This window comes from Cariama cristata, unplaced genomic scaffold (genome assembly GCF_000690535.1).
Source record: "Cariama cristata isolate BGI_N322 unplaced genomic scaffold, ASM69053v1 scaffold6799, whole genome shotgun sequence".
NCBI lineage: Eukaryota > Metazoa > Chordata > Aves > Cariamiformes > Cariamidae > Cariama > Cariama cristata.
The window spans coordinates 63,073-88,741 of record NW_009637345.1 but is presented as its reverse complement, the minus strand read 5'-3'; the positions used below and the strand labels follow the sequence as shown (position 1 = coordinate 88,741).

The following is a 25,669-nucleotide window of genomic DNA, read 5'->3' as shown; positions in this document are numbered from 1 at the left end:
ATTCATATTCTGCCAAACATATAGCACAGGAGTTGACAAGCTGTGCTTACACAGAAGGTAGATAAGAATAAATTAAATTAGATCATTGGCTTCATAGCAGATGGCAGGTTAATCCAGTTTACAAAGAGAGTTCTGAAAAAAAATGCTTATGTATTTGTGAATATTTACTTGACTATGCCGCAGAATTGTGGGGACTGAGTTAGTTTATCTGGAAGTGTCAGTTTGTTTTATTTAAATGTTGAACAAAATAAGCAATCTGGCCATTTACTTCAGAGGTAAAGACCGAAGCTTTGGTTCTGAACAGGGCCCAACTGATTTTGCTTACAGCAGTAATGTGAAGCAACCAAAAACCTGCCTCTGGATAGAGAAAATCCCTTAGGCAGCATAAAGTCATACTGGCTTTTCATCTCTTTGTTCCATGAAGGAAATTTATGGGAAGGGTAGAAGATACAGGCCTTTAATTTATCTTTTTCTGCAAGAGATCTGTTTTATACCTAATAATTATTTTTTACCTAAGCAGCATAATAAATTAACCAAGAAAAGCTCTGTACTATGAGTAGAATCTTCTGTATTTGAGAGGCTGGTCATCTGAAGTTACCCTGAGCAGCTCCACTGTGCAGCCTGGCCAGGGCAGGGTGACTGAGGAAGAAGCTTAGTTTCACCATAATTCTGTGACATCCTCCAGTCTCTTTAGCTCTACTGACTACAGACTCCTCCAAATTTAGCTTCTGCAATAACATCCATAATGCATGTTCTAAAAAAAGTGTATGTCCACTTTTCTGTTGCACTTTTATCTGAACCTTTGAATTAAACAGGGCTATCTAGTAAAATATAGGTATGGTGGCATCCATCATATAAGTTCTATCTCCAAACATTATGTAAAGAGGGTCAAATTTTGCCTTCAGATATATTTTCCTGCCTCCAGATCACCTCAGTGAAAGCAATGTACAACTCTGCTCATGGCAGAATGCAACTCATAAATAACAGAGCAAAGTAATAATGCAATGCTAGAGGGAGGAATACACTGAAGAGTCAAGCAAGCCAGGAAAGAATATCTTTTCAGATGAGCTTTGCAGTAGGATGGAAGAACCAAGGAAACACAGAAATCAAGTTGGAAGTTCAAGAATGCCAGGTAAAGAAGCGCAGTTGGTGCCAGCAGGGAGGATATTGATGCTCAGTTTTCAGACAAGAGGTTCAGTTAGGCCCAGATGAGGGGATGTTATGGGCTGATGCTCCTGGTGACTCACCACAGCCTCTTCTAACTTAAAGTATGAATTTTGCAGTTGTGAAGCATGCTGGTGCTGTTAACAAGCTGTTTAATTTCCACTTACCTGGTAGTCCTTGGCTTTTGCTTAAAACTGGAGCAGTTCACCAATGACCTTACGAACCCTACTAGAAGCTGAGGTATTTTAGATGCTGCAAAATGCAGGGTATCCAATTGCAGAATTTGTCTGGAATGCCAGGTAGGCACAGCCAAAGTAGCTTTTGCTTTTTCTGTAATACCAGTGTAGTCATCAAACCGCAAAGGCTGTTTTTTGTGTTTTGTGGGAACCTGAGCTACATCCAATAGTGCATCTTTACTCATAACGGTGGGGTTTGGTACTGTTAGTCAGCAGCCAGCCCTCAAAAGTACTGCAGTCAAAGTCTTTTTGTGTAAACATCAGTCTGGAAGGCTGAACTTTGAGGAAAGGGCAGAGATCATCATCAGAAAGTGAATCTCCGTCGTTTTTACCCAGCCCAATCCTAAGTTGGACAGAAGGATGCTGTCATCTTCTACTTGGTCTGTGGAGTAGGGTGTTATACCTGGGCACTACACATAGGAAATGCAGCTGTGAATCTTACAAATGGATTTATGCTGTGGGAAGTGACATTGTGGCCCACTGTTGAATTCCTCAGCATTTTCTGTGCTCCTTTGTGTAAAAGGGAAAAAACAAAAACCAGAAATCCACTAGAAAAATCAAAGAAAGAAAGACTCAAAAGACAAGTTCTTTTGAGCTTTTTAATGAAATTCAATACGTGCCAACTTATTTCTAAAGAGATTTGAGAGAGAGAGATTTGAAAGTTTCATTTAATCTTATTTGGTGAAATATCCCTATATTTAAAACATGATGTACATATGCTGTAGGAAACAAGCTTTGTAGGAATTATGTATACCCTAGGTAAAAGAAAAGTATCACAGAAAATGAAGAGGCAAGGTAAGGCTCTGTGTCTGCTAAATAAACATTTATTATTCCCTATAGTTAACTTCTGAAAAAGGTATCTCTAAGAATTAGTGGTTTTACTGGTGCACGTGGTCTGGTTATAACAAGAGTGATACCCAGGTCTGAAGATAATTTCTCAAGAGCTATAGCTAATGTAATGAAAATCTGATTGATTTTAAGATTGCAAGATGACCAAGTTTCTGCAGTGATAGAAGTAATTTACTTTAATTCAAGTACACCTTATTTTCATGGCAATGTACTTTGTTGTTCAAATACTCAGTCTGCACATTGTTTAATGTGAAGCTGATCTACCAGTATCCTGTGACATCTCCCGCAAACTAGAAGTCCAAGGCTGGCAGAGACCATCATCTCTACAATGCAGTTGGTTTTTCTCAGGGAGGAAACTGACTGTCAAACATACATACAAATAGTTTTGCAAGCTTGCCAAGCTTTGGCACAAACTATAAAAACAACAGCACTTCCCCAGCCTGAGAGAAGATGAAGCAAGCAAACTATTTGAACTGATGTGAATGGATGACAACGTGCATAGTGTATGTAATCTGGAAAAGATATATAGTAAGGAAAAAGGTGCATTACATATTCAGTCCTTGCTTTGTGACGTACCCTCTGCAGCATGTGCAAATGCTGTCTTAGGAAATGAATAATAGCAACAACGGAAATAGCATAAGAAAGCAACTAGATTGTATTCACAATTCCATAACCACTAAAAGCTTATTGATGTGTGGCAGTTAAGTTTTGCTTCTAGTGTTGATCTCTTTCAAGTGCTGATACAATTATTTGCATTAGTATAAATGAAATGTACATTCATTAATTATCAATCCCTTTGAACTTTGTTCCCTTTTGTTGTTATTAACTCTTTAAATAATAATAATGTTCAAAATCTTAAGCCAGGAGTAAGAGCCGCCTGCTCTAGAGATGTCAAGGCATGTTGATTTTTGTTGTACCTTCTGAACATAGAAGTAATCTGTCTTCCATTAATAAGCTCAAAGATCAGAGCTTAGGTCTGTGTGATTTGACTGCAAGACCGTGTTCAAAGTATTAGCATCGTCCCTTGACAATTTCAAGTCCATAGAATATGAAGCAATCCGGGCAAGTCTCTGGCTTGAGTTCTGACCACTAACACCACAGTAAGCTTCTAATATCTCTTCTGGGAATTGAGAATTTACTGTCCAGTGGTGTGTCTCCACAGCCCAGATCTGATGGTGAAGCAGTTGTTTGAGAATTCAGTAAATTTGACTCTCTTCTCCTGAAGCCGATATAAAAAATATAAATGTGTCACAAATAATATCACCTCACTAATTCAACAGAAATGCTCTCATTTGCTGGATTTGGATCATGTATCTGTGGCTGGGTGATCCAGGAGTGCACAGATCTGGAATTAATGATTGTAGATTGGCAGCTTTGCATTCCTGTGGTAGTTTTGGCAAGCCCTTGCCAGGAACCCATTCAAGGCATGGGGTTTTGCTTTATAATTTAACTTTCCAGCATGCGAAGGAGGCTTGTGAGCAAACACATAGAAAATGGATAATAGACTCTAGGTTTCCTGTTTGTATTGAGATTTTTTTTCCTTAAAGTATACGCACGTGCAAAAGAAAACAATGTACTTTCTAAATACACGACACATTCTAGATCACGCTTACTCCTTCTGAGAGTCTCTGAGGTTCCTACATGATTCCTACATGGTTCCTTCCAGTACCTAAAGGAGGCCTACAAGAAAGCTGGGGAGGGACTTTTTACAAGGGCATGGAGTGATAGGACAAGGAGCAATGGCTTTAAACTGGAAGAGAGTAGATTTACACTGACATGGGTTGCCCAGAGAAGCTGTGGCTGCCCCATCCCTGGAAGTCTTCAAGGCCAGGTTGGATGGGGCTTTGAGCAACCTGGTCTGGTGGAAGGTGTCCGTGCCCATGGCAGGGGAGGTGGAACTAGAGGATCTTTAAGGTCCCGTCCGACCCAAACCATTCTGTGATTCAGGAAGAGCCTATGTATTACCTTTTTGACTCCCACTGTGGGCAGATCCTACTCACTGCAAATTGCTGCATGTGGCTAAAGAGCCTGCTACTTGGGTTTTGCTCTTTATGTGACAATTTCAGCTCCTCTGTGGGGGGTATCCTCGATCCATATTTTAGTGGGTCATCAGTCCTCCCTGCTGAGTTACTTCAATGCTAAGGCAACATCTTCCTTGGAAGAATTTGCCCTCCTCAATAAGACCTAGGTAATTGTCTAGAATGACTGCAATAGTATCGTATTATGCTTAAAATAAGATCCTTTGTTACTGTCTTTCTCCTACCATCCTTTGATGCCTCAGACCAGAAACAACAGAAAGGAAAGCAGAAAAATTGAATGACTGTGCAGGCAAAGTGGAGTAGGCAGCCCCTATGCATGGTAATAAGGATGGTTTATAACTTCATAAAAGGATTAATTTAGTAGATTCTCCAGTGCATACATAAATAACAACTATATTTCTGTTAATATGTGTTGTAGAATAATCAGATATATTTTAGATCTAGAACCAGCTTTTTATCTGCAGTGTAATTCTAGACTAAATCTATGGAGTCAGAGTTTTTACTAATGTTTAACCTAAGTGAAAAGGTGTGGGAATGCAGTGGGCAGTTTCACTTAGAACTGGGTTGAATAGATGAAAAGTTTTGCTTGGTGTCAGTAGTTTAATCAACAAACTCTGGGCTCTTTTACAGTTGAAAGCTGAGGGACAGCATTGAAGTAGCATTAGAATCTGTCACACAATATAAAATTCATTTAACTGTTATCCTTCTAATTTCAAGTATTTCCATTAATTGCTGTAGAAATTCATCACCCTGACCTGGCTGAACTCCAAAATAAAGTGTGGAAACTAATTAAACATTGAGTTTTAAGGTAAAATAGTAAATTGCTCATTAGACCCCTTGAAATTCTGATTTATTACTAACAGAAAGAAGTAATACTTGACTTCGCAGAAACTGGGTCATAGCTTGCTTTCTTAGTCTGACTGAAGGTGCTGTAGCTTAGACATCAATTAATGGGTCTTCATTTTTTTGCAGCAGTACACTTGTTTGGTTTAACCTGGCAGCTACAGCCTGTTGAAGGGCAGCTATATGAAAATGGAGTTAGTAAAGGAAATAAAGGAACAGAATCCATGGATACTACTTACTCACCAATCGGAGGAAAAGTTTCTGATAAAACGGAAAAAAAAGGTATGTGTGAATGAGAAGACAGACGGATTACAAATATTTAAACATTACTACTGTTCAGATTCTGTATTTACTACAGTTCGACAGTATTTTGAGGTTCTATCATCTCTAGTATAATTTTGAAACAGGTATGAAAAGCCCATAACCAGATTGTTTCCCTTAGCAGACTCTTGCTGAAATCAGCAACTGACCCAAGCCATTAGAAAGATAATGTTCAATAGCAAAATAATGGCCCTTCTTTTGTGAGAGAAGAGAGATTAGAGAGTTTGGCTGCTGTCTTAAGACAGGGGAGGTAAGACCATATTCACCTTGTTCCCGTTTGTGCGAAGGGCTTGATACTGTCTGTGCCTGTCTAGCAGACCACAGTCTTAGGCAAAGTGAAACTCTTTGTACTGACAGGTCAGAATATGCAGAAGGGTCGAAATTTTAAAGCTTTTAAAGGCATCCAGTTCTTGAAAGCGTAAGCTAAAATACAGCATCCTGTCACATCCTGGCTTAACCAGTCAGACTGAATCAGCTTGCAGGAATCTACTGAGATTTCACAAAATGCCTGAGCCAGTCTGGCAGCTCCCCACTCCCACAGGGGACAGTCCTGCTCTGCCCCCGCTCTCTCCCTCCGTGGCTCCCTGCGTCTCCATGCCCACTATAGGGATAGTCTCACGCACAACCAAAACACATCAGTTCACTATGGCAGCAGAAAATGGCTTCATTAAAAAATGCAGATAGTCTTCTGCCATGCAAATGGCTAAGCCAGCTCTTTGGAAGAGGCAGAAAAGTCACAGAGCTGGCATAGGAAAGGAGTGGACTGTGCAGCCAGGTGTGTGAAACAGAGCAGGACTGTCTGAGGTGCGCAATTCCTTTCTCTCAAGTCCTGTCATTTAATGTAGTTAGGTCACCTACTCCAATATTAGTTACAAGTTCTGGCCCGTGCTTCCCATTGACCACCATGGGAAGTGGTTTCTGATGTAAGAAGCAGATGGCCCTCCCATTTCTTTTTATGATACTCAGAAAAAGTGGATAAATCAGATTAGATCAGAGAAAAGTGAATGGGAGTAGCATCTGAATGCTAGTCTTTCCAGTTGTTAGGAAGAAGGTAAAATTGTACTGAGAGCTCTGCAATGATAGGAGATTTCCAGAGCTTTCAAATTTTAGAGCAGGGCAGTGATCTGATTTTGTGTATGCCAGGTAAGATCTATGATTGTAAATATGAGACAAGGTGGGACATTGTTGTACCAGTCCCTCCAGAAGGAAGATTACATCTCACATCAATAGTCTTACAAATCCATGTGGCACAACTGCATAGAGATCATATTAGATAAATGAGCAATAGAAATATAAGTAAGGAGACAATGATGTTGTTATCCATTATTTTGTCTCTTAGAATAGATTGGTAGTGAATTGCAGTCAATGTTTTATACACTTTTGTATTTTTGTCCTGGTGCACCATGGAAAGTATCTCAAATAGTTCTTCTCAACTGCGTTAAATCATTTTATCAATATATTACAGATCTAATAAAAGCAATTCCAAAGCATTTGGCTTCCAAAGGAGGTTGTGCAGGAAAGACATCAAAAACATCAAAAATCTTAAAAAATTAGATGCTTTAAGGCAGAGAAAAGAATATGTGAGTCAATAGAGTCTCAACGTAGTAGGTAAAAAAACAAACCGCCTGCCTTGCCCTGGGCAATCCCAATGTCTTGTGTAGCTACACAATTCCCCCACAACACTAAAGCACAGAGGGCTGTGATAGCAGAGCCACTTCACTGAGGGCTTATCCAGAAGTTTCGGAGGTAGGTCATGAATATAGCTAGGCTGTTGTCCCACTTGTCCACTTTCACCCTGTGGGCATAACCCGTTATCCAGAGTGTATACTAAAAAGGAGTATTCACTTGGGAAAACACAAGAAACATCATGTGGACTTAGTATTAGGTGTTAGTACATGCATAGTCTGGCTGTGGCTAATTTTTGCTGGTTTTATTTCTTTCCATCACTTTTAATATGTATCAGTAATTTTATTTTCAGTGCTGGTAACAAATTGTCCATGTAGATGTGCTGCGAAGGAGGATTTGGAAACAGGCAGCTCCTTTCAGTACAGCAGGATACCACAGAAAACTGATACTTTGCCTGTAAACTTGAAGCCTCTGATGTGATTTCACAGGGATAAATAACTACTGTCAGATATTGTGATGTCCCATTTTCCCAAGTCAATGCAGCAGCGCAGAATGCTTTTCCAGGCTTTGAAAGCATATATTTTAACTAATCTTTTAATGAAAATCAAATTTACAAACCAACAAGTCAGATTTCTTTAAGAAGTCAGTTTATAACACACTGACCCACAGCTATGACTTAACATTTTAATATGTAGTAATGTGATTAAAAACTCAGGCATCCTACTGATGCTGGTATTTACCAAGAGAGTACAAGGAGATTGATTGTTTCAGGATCAGTAATAATCAGCATATAGGTACTTTCTTGTGAAGATAATTGGCACCATGCTGTTCAGAGTTTTACTTTCTTGAAGCCATGAGAAACCTGTGATTGGGAATCTATCTTCTGTTTTAGACTTGCAAGGAAAGTGTGCTTAGAAAGAATAAGGAAGAATTAATACCAGTTGACAAGATTGGGAGCTGTGCAAGGAATTGAATATGGATAGTTAAATGCTACTTTGTCATAAGAAAAATGTTGTTATGAGAAAGATGTTTTTAGAACAAGAGCAGAACTTGCATTGCAGCACTAATTTTAAAAGCTTATTTTGGACTTTTTCAAGAAAGAGCAAGGAAGTGTATGAGGATAGTCTGTGAATAGTCATCATAGTCTGTGAATGGCATCTTCAGATGCCATTTTTTGTACAGCCAAATACCTACTTAGTTCAATTAAGCTTAGAAACAGAGCTAAATTCTTTTTCTATAAAGAAGGCACAATGGCTCAGTGAATATGAAAACATGCACTTCAGACATGGCTCTTGCAGTAGCCTTTCCATGCTATGTGGTTGTCTGAAAAAATGGTGTTTGAAAGGCAGATATGCTGTGACTGCATACTTTCAGTAGATGGTAGATAACATATATATTTTCATGTTACCATTGTGAACAGCAGCGTGCACTTCTTTCCTGTGTAATGAGATAAAAGTAAATCTAAATTCATCTGGTATTTTAAAGATTATATAAAATTATTACTAAAGCAAAACTATTTTCAGCCAAATGTGGAAAAACTCGGAGATACGTTGTTTTGAGCCTAGCAACAGAAACATGGTATTCAGCATAATTTGATAGCGTCAATTAGTGAAAATACTCCCTGACTAAAGACATAATGCTTTTTTTTTTTTCCAACCAAGAAACAGGCCTTCTCACTTCAGCAAACTAAGCAGCAGTTACTGTATTTTAAAGGATCTTGAACACCAACCAATAATGCCATTAACTTCAAAAGTGATACTGTATCCTTGACTTTTAACTTCATACTCTACAGTCTTATAATTGAACCACATTAATTACCATGTGTCAATATCACCAGAAAGTTCCTCAGTGTTTTACTTAAGCCAGAGTAATTGCTTGCAAAAAATCATTAAGATTTAATATCTCTGGAGTACTAGAAATAGGGGAAAAGGTTTTTAAATTTACATCAGCCAAGTAGGATTTGGGGTGGGGTGGGGTGGGGTGGGAAGGGATCCACTTTCGTTGCCCAAAATAGGCAGTTTAATTCTCTTTTCAAATCTCAACATCCAAGATTTTTTCCATGAAGCAAATTCGACAGAAGTAGTCTCACCTTGAATTCTATTTGGAAGCAGCAATCTGGAAATATTTTAACTCATGAACTAAGTAACAGGTATATTTTTAGAGTATTAGATTACAAGTTCTGTGCTCTAAAAATAGATGCTTTTATTTGATAAGGTGTTAAAAGTCAGCTCCTAGTTCTTGCTATACATTTGGTGACACAAAGCAGCCATAAAGCTGGAAGATCCAGTACCCTGAGAATTGCTCCTGCCTTGTAAATTAAATCTCTATTCATTAAGAATGCGAAGTACTTCCTACGTTAGTTAAAGCCTATGTAAGATCCCACTGAGGATCTTTGTTATTAATACGTTCAGGAAAAAGCTGGCCCTAGCTTTGCTACTGCTGTTTTCATTTCCAATGGCAATTTATAAAATTTCATGTACATTATGTTGCATTAGACATTTATATGCATTATTGTAAAAGATGAGGCTCCAGTCACATTGATTGCTCCTCTTTATCCTTCACTGTGATACTGGAATGAAATGAAATATAAATGGATATGGCTGCTGAATTCAATCTTTTTCTCTTGGCTCTTCCTCCGATGCAGCATACTATCCTGCTTTTTTTCTAGTTGAGAGAAAGTACAGAAATGCAAGTTAGAGTTTCTCAAAACTTACAATGGAATTTGCTCAGATGTTAGCAGGAATGGGTCTGTGATTTGCAGCATGTCACGCTGCTGATCACAGTCAGGCATTGAAATACACAAAGATGGTGACATAAGCCAGCAAAGCAAGCCAGCTCGAATTTAGTTTGGCAATGTCTTCTTTATGCATTCCATTTCCCTTTCTATTTCAGCTCTCTCATACCCACGTGTGAAGTTGCATACTGTAGATGTCTGCAAATTTATTGTTAGGCATTATGAAATCTCGCCAGTTTTCTCTTTAGGTTGCCTGTCCCTATCCTCATGCCCCTGTTACGCTTTCTGGCAGAAAGACCAAGCCAAAACAGATGTTCTTTATTTCTCCAGGACTAGATTATAACTACCATAATAAAATCATTAGGAATGGTGATTAATAGAAATCTAGGTTTTGGACATGGACTCTGACCTACCAGGTTTGATGGATTTCCTCTCCTCGCTGGTGTCCGTTTGTGTAGCTTATGCAATGCTCGTTCGGCAGTAGTCTGAAATACATGCCAGAAGAAGATCTCCCACTGCCTTCTCTCTGTGTGTTCTCAGTTCAATGGGGTTTGTTTGCATAGCTGATAAGTAAAGACCGTGGATTATGCAGCAGTGCTTCTACCTTTTTATATTCAGTAAAGCGTACCAAGATTTCCAGGGCAAAAATGCTCTGTGATGCCTGTAGTCATAAATATTGCATGCAAGTTTATTTGTATTTTTCAGGTTGTTGAATAAAAAATGCAATGGTTTCAGTGAAACACCCTCTGTTTAGAGGTCGTTTTCAATATATTCCGATATATCTAAGGCACTTTTATGCCTCGTGACCTACTGTCTTCACCCACCGTGAATACACAACTGATTGTTTTGTTTGTTTCTGGAAAATTAGTGTTTCAGAAGGGACGGGCCATAGACACAGGAGAAGTTGAGATTGGAGCACAAGTTATGCAGACGATTCCCCCTGGTTTATTCTGGCGCTTTCAGATTACTATACATCACCCCGTGTACCTGAAATTTAACATTTCACTGGCGAAGGATTCTCTGCTGGGAATTTATGGCAGAAGAAACATTCCACCTACTCACACTCAGGTAATTAGAAATAATATTAATTCTATCATGCTTACATTTTCAACCAGTGGTTTCTAGGGATTTTGCAGGAGAAGACCTAGCTAAGCAGTAAGAATATGCAATATTGCTGGTCACTTTTTTTTTTTTTTGGCTTAATGCATTTGACACATGAAGCTGTCATTTCTATGGGTAATAGATTGTGATAAACTCATATGTGGAATAATGGAAAGATTGTTTACAAGGGGCCTCTGGAGATCATCTAGTCTAATCTCACAAATTATTTACTAGAGTTTTGATCTTAGAAATAAGCACTTTTAGCTGTCATTGACTTTAGTTGAAGCTGGATCTTCAGTAGAGCTGAAGCTGAACTTTACTGAAAATCAGTATGCCTATTAAAACCTGGAGAAATATATACATTTCTTTCTGTTCAAGAAAGCTTTACATCTCTGATGCTTTGAGATTAACTGGTCTTTAAGTTGTCAGCATCAACTTTGTTAGGTATTAAAAACTTCCATGTAAAAAATAGATACTTATTTGCATTAATAAAATTAAATATAAATAAAAAGTATATTTAGGTTTTGATACACGGTATTGACATTAAGGGAGAAACTTTTAAAAATCTAGTATAGAACAATAGGTTCTTTAATCTGTTCTTGGCATTCGAGATGAATCACTGCATAACATAGGCACTACAGCTTGGCAATTTTGCAATTATTCCCATTAAAGAGATGTAGTTTTTGAAGTAAATCTGCTGTATTTGGTGCAGCAAGTCTGAATTTATCCTGCCATAGCAAACAGCAACTTTTGATGCCAGATTTTTGACCTACCATAGCGCTTTTTATATGGAAACTGAAGCTACATACACAAGGTTATGCAGCCGCGGTCCACATTGGTGAATACTTAGTCAGGCAATTCCTCTTAAGGTTTCAGCTGTTTGTTCCTGTTTGAATGAGACATGCAGAGTAGACTCATAAAAATTTTCTAGGCGGTTAATTTTTGCTCATTATTATTTCAGTTTGATTTTGTAAAACTGATGGACGGAAAACAGTTAATTAAACAGGAACCAAAAAACTCAGAGGAGCCTCAGCAAGCTCCCAGGAATCTGATCTTAACTTCACTGCAAGAGACAGGTTTCATCGAGTATATGGATCAAGGAGCTTGGCATATGGCATTCTACAATGATGGAAAGAAAGTGGAGCAAGTGTTTGTACTAACCACAGCGATTGGTAAGAACAATTACAATAAAATTGTTATTCTGATTATTACATTGGAAAACTGTATTTGAAAAAAAAATTATTGACCTTGATTCTGGCTTCTCTTAAGAATTCTCCTAAATATGTTTTATTTCAGCTTAGTTTAATTAACCTCAGTGGAGCAATTTCATGTTTATGCCAATATTAGACAAATAGCAACATTTGTGTGTTAAAGATGGATGTTATCAAATTAATTAAGTGTGAAGTTTTCATGTGTGTGAAGATTTTTATACGGTAGCTTAAATGCTTGAGTAATTTCTGCTGTTATCTTGCTCAAAGTAAAAGAGATTGTCTGCTCTCTCTATTTACACAGGAACCATAAATCCGACAAAAATTATCCAGGCTTTAAGTTCTTATTTCCAGTATTTCAATCAGAAAATCGAAAAGGCAGCTTTTGTGGATTTGGTTGTGATTGTTGTTTAATGGATGGGTGCTGTTGTTTTATACAGTTACTTGAATGCACAATTTGTTTGGAATAAAGGTTAATATAGAATACAGTGTCCTGGTGGCATGTCAGATCCCTACTGCCTTTTTAATACACATAGGTGGACAAATACTCGCAACCCTAGGTGTTTTTAGTGAGCAGTGCTCACACGTAGTGTTTCTTTGGAATTTAAATTTAGATAAAGTGTTGTATTTATGACAGTCTCGGTTTGCTGCAAGACTTTAACCACTATGCCCTTTAGTTAGCCTGTTCTACCATATGTTTAGCAAGATGTCTTTACTAGTAATGGACATGCCATCTGCTCTTTAGAACAATTGGATGCTATTTTTACTTGATGGTAAACACCTTACAGAGCAGGACAATATGATTCAAATACCAAGATTTTGAAGGACTTGCGGGAAAATAATTTAGAAATTAAGATAGAATTGTAATGACTGGTTTTGGTGTAAAAGTTCATATTTGCTCTGTTCAGAAAAGTGAATCTTTTACAAGCAAGAAGAAATGCCATTATTCAATGCCATATGAGAAAATAATATTCAAGCAATTTATGAAGCATCTTCACAGATGCTCTATGAAGGGCATAAAACCTGGCCAAACTCCAGTCCAGAGCAGAATCCAAATACCTGCCCCCTTGTTTATTTCTACTGTAAGACAGCAGTGTTTATACAGGAGGGTTTAACCAATATTTCATTGCTAAGTAGCAGACCATCTCCAAAAAAAAAAAAAAAAAGAAAAAAGAAAAAAGTGAAATTGAATGCTATGGTTTGGTTCTTGTTACATTTGGTGAAAAAGAAGTTATCCATCCCTTCTCTGGCCAATAAACAGAACAGACTGGATCTTACAGAGGGGAGCAGTGAGAGGCACAGTGCACGCAGAAATCCTTATACTTCGTTTCAGAAATGGCTGCGAGAAGACCTTTTGGGGAAAAAGAAGGTTCATGCTGCAAGGATCTACTGCTGATGCATTTGAAAATAGTGCTAGCTATTGTGTTTTCATAACCTTGTGTATCTTTGTATCTTCTCTTACTTTTCTTTGCATAACAATTCTTGGTTGTTTTCTTTGGGGGTTTCCATTAAAAAAAAAAAAATTCCTTCAGCCATTCTCCTTACCCCAAACTTGGCTGGAGTCATATTAAACATCTCTACCGACAAAGGAATCAAATGGGACCACAGGTTGAAACAGTCAGAACAGAGCAAGAGCTTGGATGCATCTCTGCTGCATGCTACTGTTGGCTGCGTGAAGCAGTCATGCCCTCCTCATGAGCGTCTGTTACGGAGTATTTCAAGTTGCTCAATGTTAGTTATGTACAAAATTGATTTTGCTGATGCTTCAGCTAAAGCTGTGATCAGACGTTCCCTTGAGAAGGGTGATTTGCATGCAAAATCTGGCATGCCTCAAGTACTGTCATAGACTGAATAAAGGCCAACGCAAACTGGACATTGCATCAAGGGGAAGTAACTTTTCCAACTGTTAATTCTTCATTTCAGATCAATGTAGGAATCATTTACCATGTGATTCTGGAAAACTGAGAAGACAGGCAAGTGTACACATAGAGCAAGAGAAGAGTTGATAATGAGCAGTAGTACGTAAAAATTAATAACAAGCAGCATATCTGTGAAGAAACTTACTTCTGAGCTGGTTTTTTGACTTTGAAACAGACATCCGTGTACAGGTTGTGGATATCTGATGAATAGATATATATCAAATGCCTGTCCTTTGGTATAAACTGATAGCTCGAAAGGAATATTTCTAAATAACAGTGGGAGTTTTCAAGAGGAACCAATCCTTATCTGTCTGAGTGCCCATAAATAAGATCAAAATAAACTTATTTCAGTTAGTCATATTAGTTGTAGGATGTGCTTACAATCTCTCTTTTGACAAGTTACGTTTGAGTTTAAAAGTATGATCAGATTTGATTAGGTTAAAGATTCCAATGCTGCTCTTGAGAAAAATTGTTGCTCCCGAATCACTTGCCGTGGACAGATACTCTTCAAAAGGATCCGAGTTTTCTTCTTTTTCCCCAACAGTTATTATTTTGTGGGAAAGGACTCATGTTTCCCATCTTCCTATAGCCAGAGGTGCTTCCCCACATCTGTTAGTGCATGTGCCCCTAAAACAGTCTCAGTTGCGACCGTTCTGTAGCCCCTCTCCCGTCCTGCCCAGCGCCTGCGTGGGCTGCAGAGACCCTCAGTCCTAGTGCTGGCCTGACAGGGACTTGCTCTGTGTTGGGCGCATCTTAGCCTTGGATTTTCTTCATATTTTTGAGATAAAATCCATCTAAATCAGTGAATCCACTGAATTCCTGTAGGAAATACATGTGTAAATTAAAAAACAGCTAATTCATGTACAGATTTGAGCCTGTCCCCAGATGTGTGAGGTTAAGTGGTTCATTGTCCAAAACTGTGTGATAAAACATAGGCAAATTTAAGATCAGAAATGAAGGTGTTTGTTTTGGGTTTTTTCCTTCAAATCTAGTTCTTAGTCCTTTATTGCATTGAGTTTCATCACTGTACAAAAGACTATTTTTTTTCATCTGATTGTATAGAAGTGGAAATCCTACCCTCCTCCAAGGAATTCAATTCACATGGTTCAAATGAACACCATAGAAGGCAATTTACTCTATAAACAGATTTCAAACAAATTACTTCAGCAATAAAAGAAAGTGTTTAAGGTGGACGTTTTTCAGCAAATACTCCGGTTCTTGCAGTGCTTTTAATGGTGGTAAATTTTACATGAACACTTACTTTAAAAGCTTTTTGGTGTAATATAAATGATGCACTTGTTATCTCGAAGCTGTCAAGACAAAATCTAATATTTGTAAGCTGCTTGAACAGGAATTTTGTTTTATGCTCTCTATGAATGAAAATGGACCTTTTACTGCTTCTACACCTATTTGTATGTTGAGATGTGTCCTGCAGAGTGAGATGAAGATGCCATTCATTTCAAATTCAAGCAATTTATATTTTTTTTTGTGCATAACTCTTGGAATGAACAGAAATCCTGGATGACTGCTCTACTAATTGCAATGGGAATGGAGAATGTATCTCGGGGCACTGCCACTGTTTCCCAGGATTCCTTGGTCCTGATTGTGCAAAAGGTAATCTCATATTAACTGACCCACAGTGCGTGACAGGGATCATGATTATAGTGTGTGACTGCTGGGCTTGCAAAGATTCAAAGTGATTAAAGGAGATTAAATTCCCTTTTCCAGCCAGATGGCAGATACAGTACAAGCACACATGTAGAAAGTTTCTTTATGCTGTACTTGAGCTAAGATGCATCAACCACTTCTCTCTCCCCGACTTTCAGAGTTAACAGATTCCTCCATCCCTCTTTGCATCCACTCCATGATTATAAAATACATTTTTTAATAAGTGTGTTAGCTTAGCGTAATGGTTTTTGTTATTTAAAAGTGACACACAGTTTCACTTTGGAGAAAACTGCATAAGTAAGTCAAATGCTTCTGTGATCTTAACTTGAATAGGGTGTAGAAAAGAAACCTGAAGCAGCTTAGAGGCTGTTCTCCAACATTGGGGCAACAAAAACCATGCTAAAAAGATTGTAAGCGAGCTTATTTCTGTTTCAGGTATTTCTGTCAGTATTATCCATCATCTGCTGCATATGATGTCTGGAAGTTCTCATGTTTTTCCAATGTTCTCTCAAATTTAAGAATTATTTTATTTTTTAAGAGCTTGATTGGCTCAGCAGTTGATGCTGGATTGTAAAACTAAGCTTCCACGTCACTGGTTTACATGCAGATCAGTAATGGTTAAAACTTCAGGAATGCTAAGTCTGCTTAGAAGAAAGAGGAAAAGTGCAGTATCTTGCTTCAGTTCACAGGGAAGAAATATTAATCTTACTGAAATTCATAAGCAGGCATCACTGCAAATTTTCTGCAGAGGCTAATCAAGGGGAGGAAATTATTTTTATCTTCTAAGATACTCCATTTCAGGTCAAAATTAAGGTACACTAGTGAAGCAGACTGAGGAGACGAGGACATTGTATTACTGCTGCACTACCTAGTTCAAAGATTTCAGCCTGTCACAACCCTTCAATCGAATGAAGGATCGGGGGGCTGGAGTGGAAAAGCAATTTTACAGAATGATAAATGCAATAAAGGTTAATCTATATGAGTATGTAAATACATTAAAAAGGTTAATCTGTCTTCTTCAGATTCCTGTCCAGTGCTGTGCAGCGGAAATGGAGAATATGAGAAAGGTCACTGTGTGTGTCGAAATGGCTGGAAAGGACCAGAGTGTGATGTTCCAGAAGAACAGTGTATTGATCCAACCTGCTTTGGCCATGGTACTTGTATCATGGGCGTCTGCATCTGTGTCCCTGGATACAAAGGAGAGATTTGTGAGGAAGGTTTGTGAAGTTTCCTCCTCTATAGTTAGAGGGTTTGATTTTTGTCTTTAATCTCCAAACCTGTTTTAAGTAGTTAAGAACTCACATAAATGTGAGAAGCTTACTGTGAAGCAGTACCGTTTTGTTCAAAAGCTCCTTTACTGTCTCATAGAAAATAATGTTAAGATAGAAAATTAGCAAAGGTAAAGACATTCAGGTCTTGGTGACAGTCAGTGAAAGCTGATCACATAATTTCCAAGATTCACATTCTTATTCTAAAAGAATAAAATTACTTAACATTGTCTAATAAGACTATCTAATAATTGTAGCATGCGCAGTCCTCTGAAGTACTCAGTTTTGCTTTCGGTCAAGGAGGGCTCTAGTTCTGTTCCCTCCCTCCATTGAGTCTCAGTAGCGAGAACAGAACTAGGTGGAAGTTTTTGCGTTTCAGCAAGCAGTGTATTCTCAATCCTCCAAAAGGTTCCTGGAAAACATCCCAGCAAGCAAGGATTCCTTTGTTTTGTGGAAGCTGTGAGACCATCTTGATTTGTTTGTCTCCACTTTTCTTCTCTCAGGCTCCAGATACTTTTTTCAGGAAGGGTGGCTGGCATCCCTGGTCCTCCCTGCTGCCAGTAACCTCGATCCCTTAACACACACCGTCAGAGAGCCCGAGCAGACTTTCATACTTGGCCAAAAGCTAAGGGTGAGGCAGTCAGAAGATCATTTAAACAAAATATGATGTGGTGTTCTCCAGAGCAATCAGAAGATCGTAATCAGCTTTCCCCTTTCTTCATTCTGTTATGTCTTAAACTTTTCTGCAAAGAACGTACTGACAATATAAAGCCAAAAGAGCAGCAAACAGTTTCAGTTTACCAGAGCATATTGTGTAATTCTGTTGTCATATGTCATTTTTACTATGAGCCTGTGTTCAGGCTACTAAACTGGTATCCTTTAAGGTTTGGCTAATAAAAAATGGACAATTCTGAGAAAAAGTAATTGTACTTTTGCTGGTTGTAGTACCGATGTGTCTCTGCCTTCATATATAGAAAGAAGCAGTTGTCATTTGCCTCTTAGCATTTCTGAGATAGCTCATCAGCTTTGACTTTCTTCCCCTGTGTGTAGCCTCGGAAAGCAGAACTCTTCTTCATGCTTGCCCTGATTTGATGATTTTTCACTAGTCTCCTTAGCCTGAAGCTAGTGACAGCGTACTTTGTGTTTCCTGCTGTATAGATTTTAGGTAATTCTTTTGAGTAGCACACAGAGGAGGCTCTTTGTGTAGCTTAAATTCTCTAGTCAGAAAAATGTCCAGGATGGATTTGATGGATTTGACATACCTGGTATGATTTTTAAAGAGAGGATCAAGGGAATGCTTCTGACATACTCAGTTGTCGGTAGTTTCAGGAATGGACAAAAACAAGAAAACCCAAATGGGAAAAAAGTAATACACAGATTTACTCACTGAGGCCATGATGCTGAATAACCCTGTAGCTGATGAGTGCCTGACTGCTGTTTTCAGTTGCTTTGTTTCTTGCCATAATATGATCTTGCAAAATGATTGAAAAAAGATAACTGAGATAAATGTACTGACAGCTATTGAAACTGAGAGTGTGAAAACTTGGATTTTTAACATAAGAGATGTATTTAAGATTTTTTAAAAGATGGAATTATGTAGAAATAGGGTGGATGAAACAAACCTATGCAGCCAATTACAGTGAGTTTTTATTGTAACAGTGTGTGCATGATGTGACTGTTCAGTTTACTGTATTGTACAGCATAACTTGTGCAGTAGTGGAAGTAATTTTTTCAGGAATTCAGATTATATTATTGTATGTAAATATGAGTTCAGTGTTATAGCAGTATTGTTAACATAGCAGACCCAGTAACAGATGTACTATCCAGGGGACACCAGTAGCAACATGTATTCATTGCTATGGGAGTCCTTTGAGTTTGTCCTGTCAGATTATCATTACTAAAGTGAGCGGTGGTTTTTAAACTGTTCATGGAGTCACTCAATTAATTTTAAAAGATCAGCAAAATAAAGAGCTGTCTCAGGATGAGGGAAAATTGCCGAGTATTTGCGTCGTCAAAAAACAGTGATTCCCCTCTTTCAGAATTACATTGTGCTGTGCACAGGCCTGGAAGGCTGAAAAAGATGCAACATAAATCTTGAAATAAGATCTTGAATTGGTGAAATAGCAGCTCAAAAGATAAAGCATCACTTCTTTATTCTTAGGTCAAAAGATCCCATAAACTGGAGACCATTAATCTCTACATCTGAAGTATTTAGTCTTCCCTTACTGAAGCAGAGAGCATCTCTTCATTCGTGTAGCACGGAATACCGTTTAATAATTAAATTGTAAACTTAACAAAACAGTACTTGTGCTGATACTTGAAAAATACATACAAGAACTTTCAAAGTGCCTCTTTAACATTAGGCTGAAGCATGATCTAACATGAATAGCCTTTTGGCTAATTATTTCCCATGCTGAGACCCCACAAATCCTCTTCAGCTCTGCAGTCTTCCTGCAGCCTCCAGAGAAGGCAGGCTGTGTTCTGCTTAAAATCTGTCTTGTTAAAGAAATGCTGGGGCTTTATGAAAGAATATGCTGATTATACAGGACTAACCAGCTGATTTAAATTCTTCTACAGAGCTGCTGAATTTTTCACTAGGAATAGTTTAATCCAAATTGAGAACAAATTTAGCTCTTTGTCTGTTTGCAAATTGTTCATCAGTACGTTATGACTTTTATGAATCTGTTCATTATCTGCAATTGCCCAGCACATACTTTTTATGAGTGTATGAGATTTTTTTACAGCAAGCATTCAGTCAGAGATTCACTACTCAGGGTTAGTGGATGGCCATTTTTTTTTTTTATCAAATTTTCATCTGTAGAGATATCTTTCCACAGGATGATGAAAGAATAAATCTTGCTTTTCCCAGATGTAAATAAAACACAGAGCACAAATACCCAAATGAAAACACAATGTACAATTATAGAAGTAATTATTAATTGCTCCAGTTCTTTCCCAGCACTGCTACTAAACCACAAACTTCACTGACTGGGACCAATGGATCTGTCTTGGGAATCTGCATGTTAAAAGTAAGACAATATCCTTGACAAGCAGAATCATATGATCTTTAGCAGTCTACATGCTTGCTTTTTTCCTTGTTTTTGGCTTCTACTTTTGCACAGATGTTAGCATAGGCTATTTTTTCTTTGTTAACATCGTTTCAGTTTGGGTATTTGCACAAAAATCACCAAATTAATCTGAATCCCTGATGTTGTATTTCACTAGGAAACCACTGTAAACGTGCAAGTTTTATGCTCTTAAGTTGTATGTTCCCTGTTTTCCAGAGGACTGCTTGGATCCGATGTGTTCTGGCCATGGTGTGTGTGTTCAAGGGGAATGTCACTGCTCCACGGGCTGGGGCGGTGTGAACTGTGAGACGTCGCTTCCTGTGTGCCAAGAGCAGTGCTCAGGACACGGGACTTTCCTCCTGGATACGGGACTCTGCAGCTGTGAACCACAGTGGACAGGTTCAGACTGTTCAACAGGTATGCTGGGGTTTTTATTTTTTCAGTAATGCCTATGCTTTCTGTTTGAGTCATGGGAGAAAGTAATTGCTATTACTGTGCTAGTATTTAAAAAACAAGACAGGGATGAACCAGGGGTGCTGGCACTTAATGGGCTTGTCAGCAACTGGCTTTCTGTTGACAAGGATAGAAAGGCTTTTTCTCTGTGACAAGAATGTTGACTGCCTGATGGCGTGACAGCGAGGACAGTAGTCCTGCAAGAGTGCAAGTGCCTCCTGGCATGGATTGGAGTTAAACATGACTCTCGCCTGAGATGTTGAGCACTTATCAGGCTCATGCAGTGAGGGAATCCACAACTGAGAGAGACTGGCAGGATACAAAAAAAATAGTGGTCTAAATGCAGTGACTGATGAGTAAGAAGGCTCTGTCAAAAAATCTTTAAACAAAAATGACCATCCATTCTCTCATGCTGGGATAAAAACTCTTTTCTTACTTAAAGGATAATCAAGGTTTGATCCCACTGAATTTGATTAAGAGTTGAAATGGATTTCCTATGTGCTTTTGTACATTTACGTTTTGTTTTCTTGAAATGAATGCACTCTGGACATTTTACTCTGTAATAGAGCATGTCATTACCAATGTACGTACTGTTATTTTTTTCCCCTATAAAGCTCACAAAACCAGAATCTCAGATGATAAGTAGCACATCCCGGTACAGAATAGATGCAAGTGACAGATTTGCTGAATACTGTGGAATACAACCAGTGGTCCAAGTCACCAATTTTTCTTAGAAATCATCATTCAAAAGAACACTTGGAACAATATAAATTTCTATTCAGATCTTTAAAGTGTATGGTCATGATCTTTAAGTTGAGACTTATTAAATGTCCCCCTCCATGATTACTTTTTAAGCAACAAAATATTGACCTGCTAATAATCTTCAGTGTTTGTTACAAAGACCCTGCATTCACTCTACACTCCAAAATTAATGCACGTAGTTTCAGTCTGACACTGTCAGATATGGTCCCTGCTTTGATAAGAATTGGCTTTTTATTGGCTTTCAGCAAAAGCCCAGTAGCTTGCATTTTTGTCATGTATTTTATTATGTGTTAAAAATATTCCCTGAAGGTTAGTAATATAGTAGTACTTCCATTAATGAAGCAAATTATTAGAAAAGGTGCTAGCTATGTACTAATTTTTTACTCACAAAATATGCAAACTAATTCTGTTCTAATACAATGTTTTTGTAGGTCAAAAGAGATGTTAATCTCCAATAGGTTTGTTGTGTCAGTGCACGGGGCAATTAGACATTAAGTAAGGGAACAAAGAGCTAATAAATAACTGCAGTGAAGAGGCTTTTATCTTCTGTGCTAGGATCATAGTTTTCATGTTTGTCTCACCCCTAAAGCTGTTTTGATTAATTTTTAGAAGAAAGGTAACTTTTTTCATTACCTCCACCAACCAGCAGGGAAAATACCTCTCTTCATCCCTACTGTCTTCTGAGTTATCAAAGGATGCTTTTACAACCAACAGGCATCTCTCCTTTATAGCTAGGTACTTCAGATATCTCCTTTCAAATATATCTTTCTTCATAGGTGTTAAACTAGATTCAGGGTTGTTGTGGCAATACAGCGAGTGTTAGACTGAAGTATAGATGTTCATTTGCGCTTGAGACTTTCTTCTTAGGATCAGTGATTGCTGTGCGTGCTGGAAGTAAACCTTGATTTTAGTAAGGACGGAAAACATCAGATGAGTAAGTCAACAAGGTCAGAATAAACGAGCTGTCATATGCGAATGGAAAAAATATGAGGTTCTGTACAATGAAGAGGATGAAAAGGGTAAACCACAGACTGCTCGACTGGAATCAGACAACAAGGAAAGCTTTGCAACTGATAGACGAGCAGTCTCTCAGCCTGCCTCAAACCCTTGCACTTTCCTACCATCTCTGTTCCGCGTCATTGTCAATACTGTGAAAATTTACCTTTCTGTATCACCTTGAAGAACATAGGCTCCTATCCTGATGATTTCTACATTCCCTAGCAAATTCCAAATTCTTTCAAAATAAAAGGATAAATTTTTTTGTTTTTCCTAAATAGAAATGAATATGTCTTGCTGTACTTTAAAAAGGAGAAATAGCAAAGGTGGCAGAATGTTTTTGAGTACATTATCCCAGATACACTGTGGCCCACCTGAAGAGCAGTGAGCCATCTCTATGATACCTTCCCCTACCTGCCCATCTCTAGCTCTTCAAACAATAAGAAATTCATTTTACAAGCAGCAGACTGGTGAAAGACAGAAATCAGTGTGGACATGGAGGAGCAGAGATGAAGGATGACTGTGTGACCCATGCATATCCTGAAGGATTGCCAATGTTTGGAGCCCCAGCCTGGGATCTGGAATCATTCTTGGATTTTTGAGACTGGAAAAGTTCATGGTGTTCATGCTGTTTGGTTTTCTGTAGGACATGTACACAAAAAAATCGTCCTTCAGTTTCTGCTTGATACTCATAATTTCTGTTTAGTTTTTAGAGACTCAACCTTCTCACAAAGACTGAAAAGGAAGGATAGTCTACCGTGTCCTTAGGTAAATTGTTTCAGTTATGTCTGACCCTCTCTGCTAAAAAAGTGCACCTTCTGCTCCCAGTTTGAATAGGTGAAAAGTCTTACAATTGTGTCTCCTTCTGTGAGGAGAAAGACGTTCAAAGTCTTCATCAAATTCATTATAATTTCTGTCCTTACTGTTTATAAAAAGAGCCAATATTTTAAATCCATTTGCTTCTTATAATGCCACATACACACCTCTCTCCCCCTGCCCCTTTTTATCTCACTCTCTCTTTTTCTCTCCCCCCCTCTCTTTCTCCCCTCTATCTCTTCTTCCCTCTTGCTCTCTTTATCTCCACCGCCACAAGAAGAATAATGCCAGGAAAAAAAATTATGTATTTCTTGGGGTTTGGGTAGGCCTTTTGGGAAGTATGACTGACCACATAAAGTATGCATTTTTCTTTTTCTAATGCTTCATTAAAAAAATTACAAGAAGGGAACACTGAAATTCCAAGCTTACATATTCAAAGGTCAAAGACAGACAAAAGAAGATACCTACACGTTAACGATCTCATCTTTCTTGTGTTTCTTATGAAACAGTTTTCATTTTTCACAGTTAAAGAAATGCCATTCTGCTGAGGATGTATGGCCTGATCATTCAAGCAGTTACTTGCTCTTGTGTATACTTGCTCCTCTGCACAGTTTCTGTACTAAAGACAATGTCTTTTTCTAATCTACCGGATTCTTCAGATCGGATCCTACACGAAATTGCATGTTGAGAGTGTTTGAATACAGCAAACACTGAACTGTGACATGAATTAATTGGCTGGTAAGAAGTGGCTAACTTAAAACAAGTGAAATGTGTATATAGTTATATATAAATATTTGAAGGAACGTATGCACAAAAGCACAGAGTAATGGAATGAATTAGATTTATTTCTAGTCTTCCCTTGCATGGGGCATGGTTTCTAAAGGGACTGTCAAAATGAGGAGGCCATAGCTGTGATCCACCTAAGTATTGCAGAGTCCCTCTTGGAGGCTTCCATATAGGAATATGAATTCTGGCATTATCCCCTTTTTTGAGTCAGCAACTAAACATCTCAGATTGTCCATTGAACTTTTGCAATGCCCTTTCTGAGGAGCTCTTCCTTTTTCTTTAGGCCTTATGTATGTTCTTAAGGAATTAATTTATTCCATAGAATAGAATAATTCAACAGACAACATCTGTACTACAAAGGCTGGTATAACTAGGGCAGCCCTAGTTTGTGTTCAGAGTTGAGGATTACTCTTCTATCCAAAAATAACTCCAGTATTAGAGATGTTTCTTACACTATGGCTGTGGAGAGAAGCTGTGTGGCACTGAATTAACTACCATATAACCAGACCAGAGTCTATCTGACTTACTGCTCTAGTTAAACTGTCCTGCATGACCTGTTGGCTTGAGTGTCTTTTATGTTTGAGGATTAGCTGGCAATCGGGCACCTTTGTAGCATTGCTACAAAGCATACCGTTAACAGCTATGAGCTGGGGAGAGCAGATGCTTGCTACCAAAATCATTGACATCCTCTCCTGATGGTGACCATTACACCAGCTTCTAGCCAAAAGAGTGGTAATTCTGAAGTGCTTCAAGATCTTATTGTTATCATCAGAGGCATGGAGCCAGGAACCTTCTCCAGTGTAGCATAGACCTCCTTACTTTCTTTGCACTGCTTTGATTCCCAGAGTATTTCCAAGACCAAAAGAAACAGAGCCACAATACTGTTACAGTTCTATACTGTCCAAGCCAGTTTTGGCTGGGCAACTTAACACAGATGTCCAGCAAGGTCTCTGCTCTGACCTGTGGACTGCCAAAAAAACGATTCACTGTACCACCTCCAGATACTCCCTCTAGATCCAAAGTTCTTGATGTCCAATTGCCATCCCTTGAGATCCAGAGAATCCTCTTACAGAACTCCAAACCAGCTGTCAGGATATGTTTTCATCATGTTTGAATTGATTCTCAGTAAGAGCAGCTCAGTATAGCTTGAAAGTTGTGCAGACATTTAGTATTGCTAATCTTACACTACTTGTAGGACACAACCTGTGTTGGCTTTTTATTCAGCTCTGTTAAGATCCATCCTTTCAATATTCTTAGCTGGGTATCTGTTACAGATATATTTGGCCTCTTTCTGCCCTACAGTATTAAACTTCCTTGAGAAGCCATTTTCTTTTGTTAGCTCAGATTTCAACTTGCCTATCCCAAAGATGACATAGTTTTCATTCAGGCTTTGCCTTGCTACTTATGCATCTATTTGTAAAGGCTCTTCCTATCAGCTAATGCTCAAACAGAAAGATAATATGCTTCTGATTCTTTTGCCTTCTTTAGGCTGCATCAATTAAATTTCACCCTGAAAATGTTGATGGATCTTCAGCTACACCAATCAAAACAACCTTGATAGGTATCCTTTCTACAGCCATATGTGACATCAGGAGAAAAAAAAAATCACTTACCTTCTATCTGTACCTAAGATTTGTTTTATTATCTGGACAAGATCAAAGTGCTTAAGTTGTGCTATGTGATTATACACTGACGTGTATTTACCATAAGGGAAGTAGATTAGCCTGTTTTTCCAGTTTGCCAACTGGCTTGAACACTGAAGGTCAAAAGCAAGCTATGGCTTTAACTGTTTCAAAATTATACCAATGTCAG

The 25,669-nt window shown here is 38.3% G+C and overlaps 1 protein-coding gene across 1 annotated transcript in view; it reads left to right on the top strand.

Moving 5' to 3' along the window:
- Positions 1-25,669, top strand: part of LOC104167891 (teneurin-1-like) — a gene marked incomplete at its 3' end in the record, with an annotated part of 162,577 nt that overhangs the window by 77,965 nt on the left and 58,943 nt on the right. The window contains exons 8-13 of the mRNA XM_009708288.1: positions 5,261-5,413; positions 10,681-10,880; positions 11,875-12,085; positions 15,553-15,654; positions 16,731-16,925; positions 20,261-20,461. Coding sequence (XP_009706590.1) covers positions 5,261-5,413; positions 10,681-10,880; positions 11,875-12,085; positions 15,553-15,654; positions 16,731-16,925; positions 20,261-20,461 — 1,062 coding nt within the window. The remainder of the gene's footprint in view (positions 1-5,260; positions 5,414-10,680; positions 10,881-11,874; positions 12,086-15,552; positions 15,655-16,730; positions 16,926-20,260; positions 20,462-25,669) is intronic.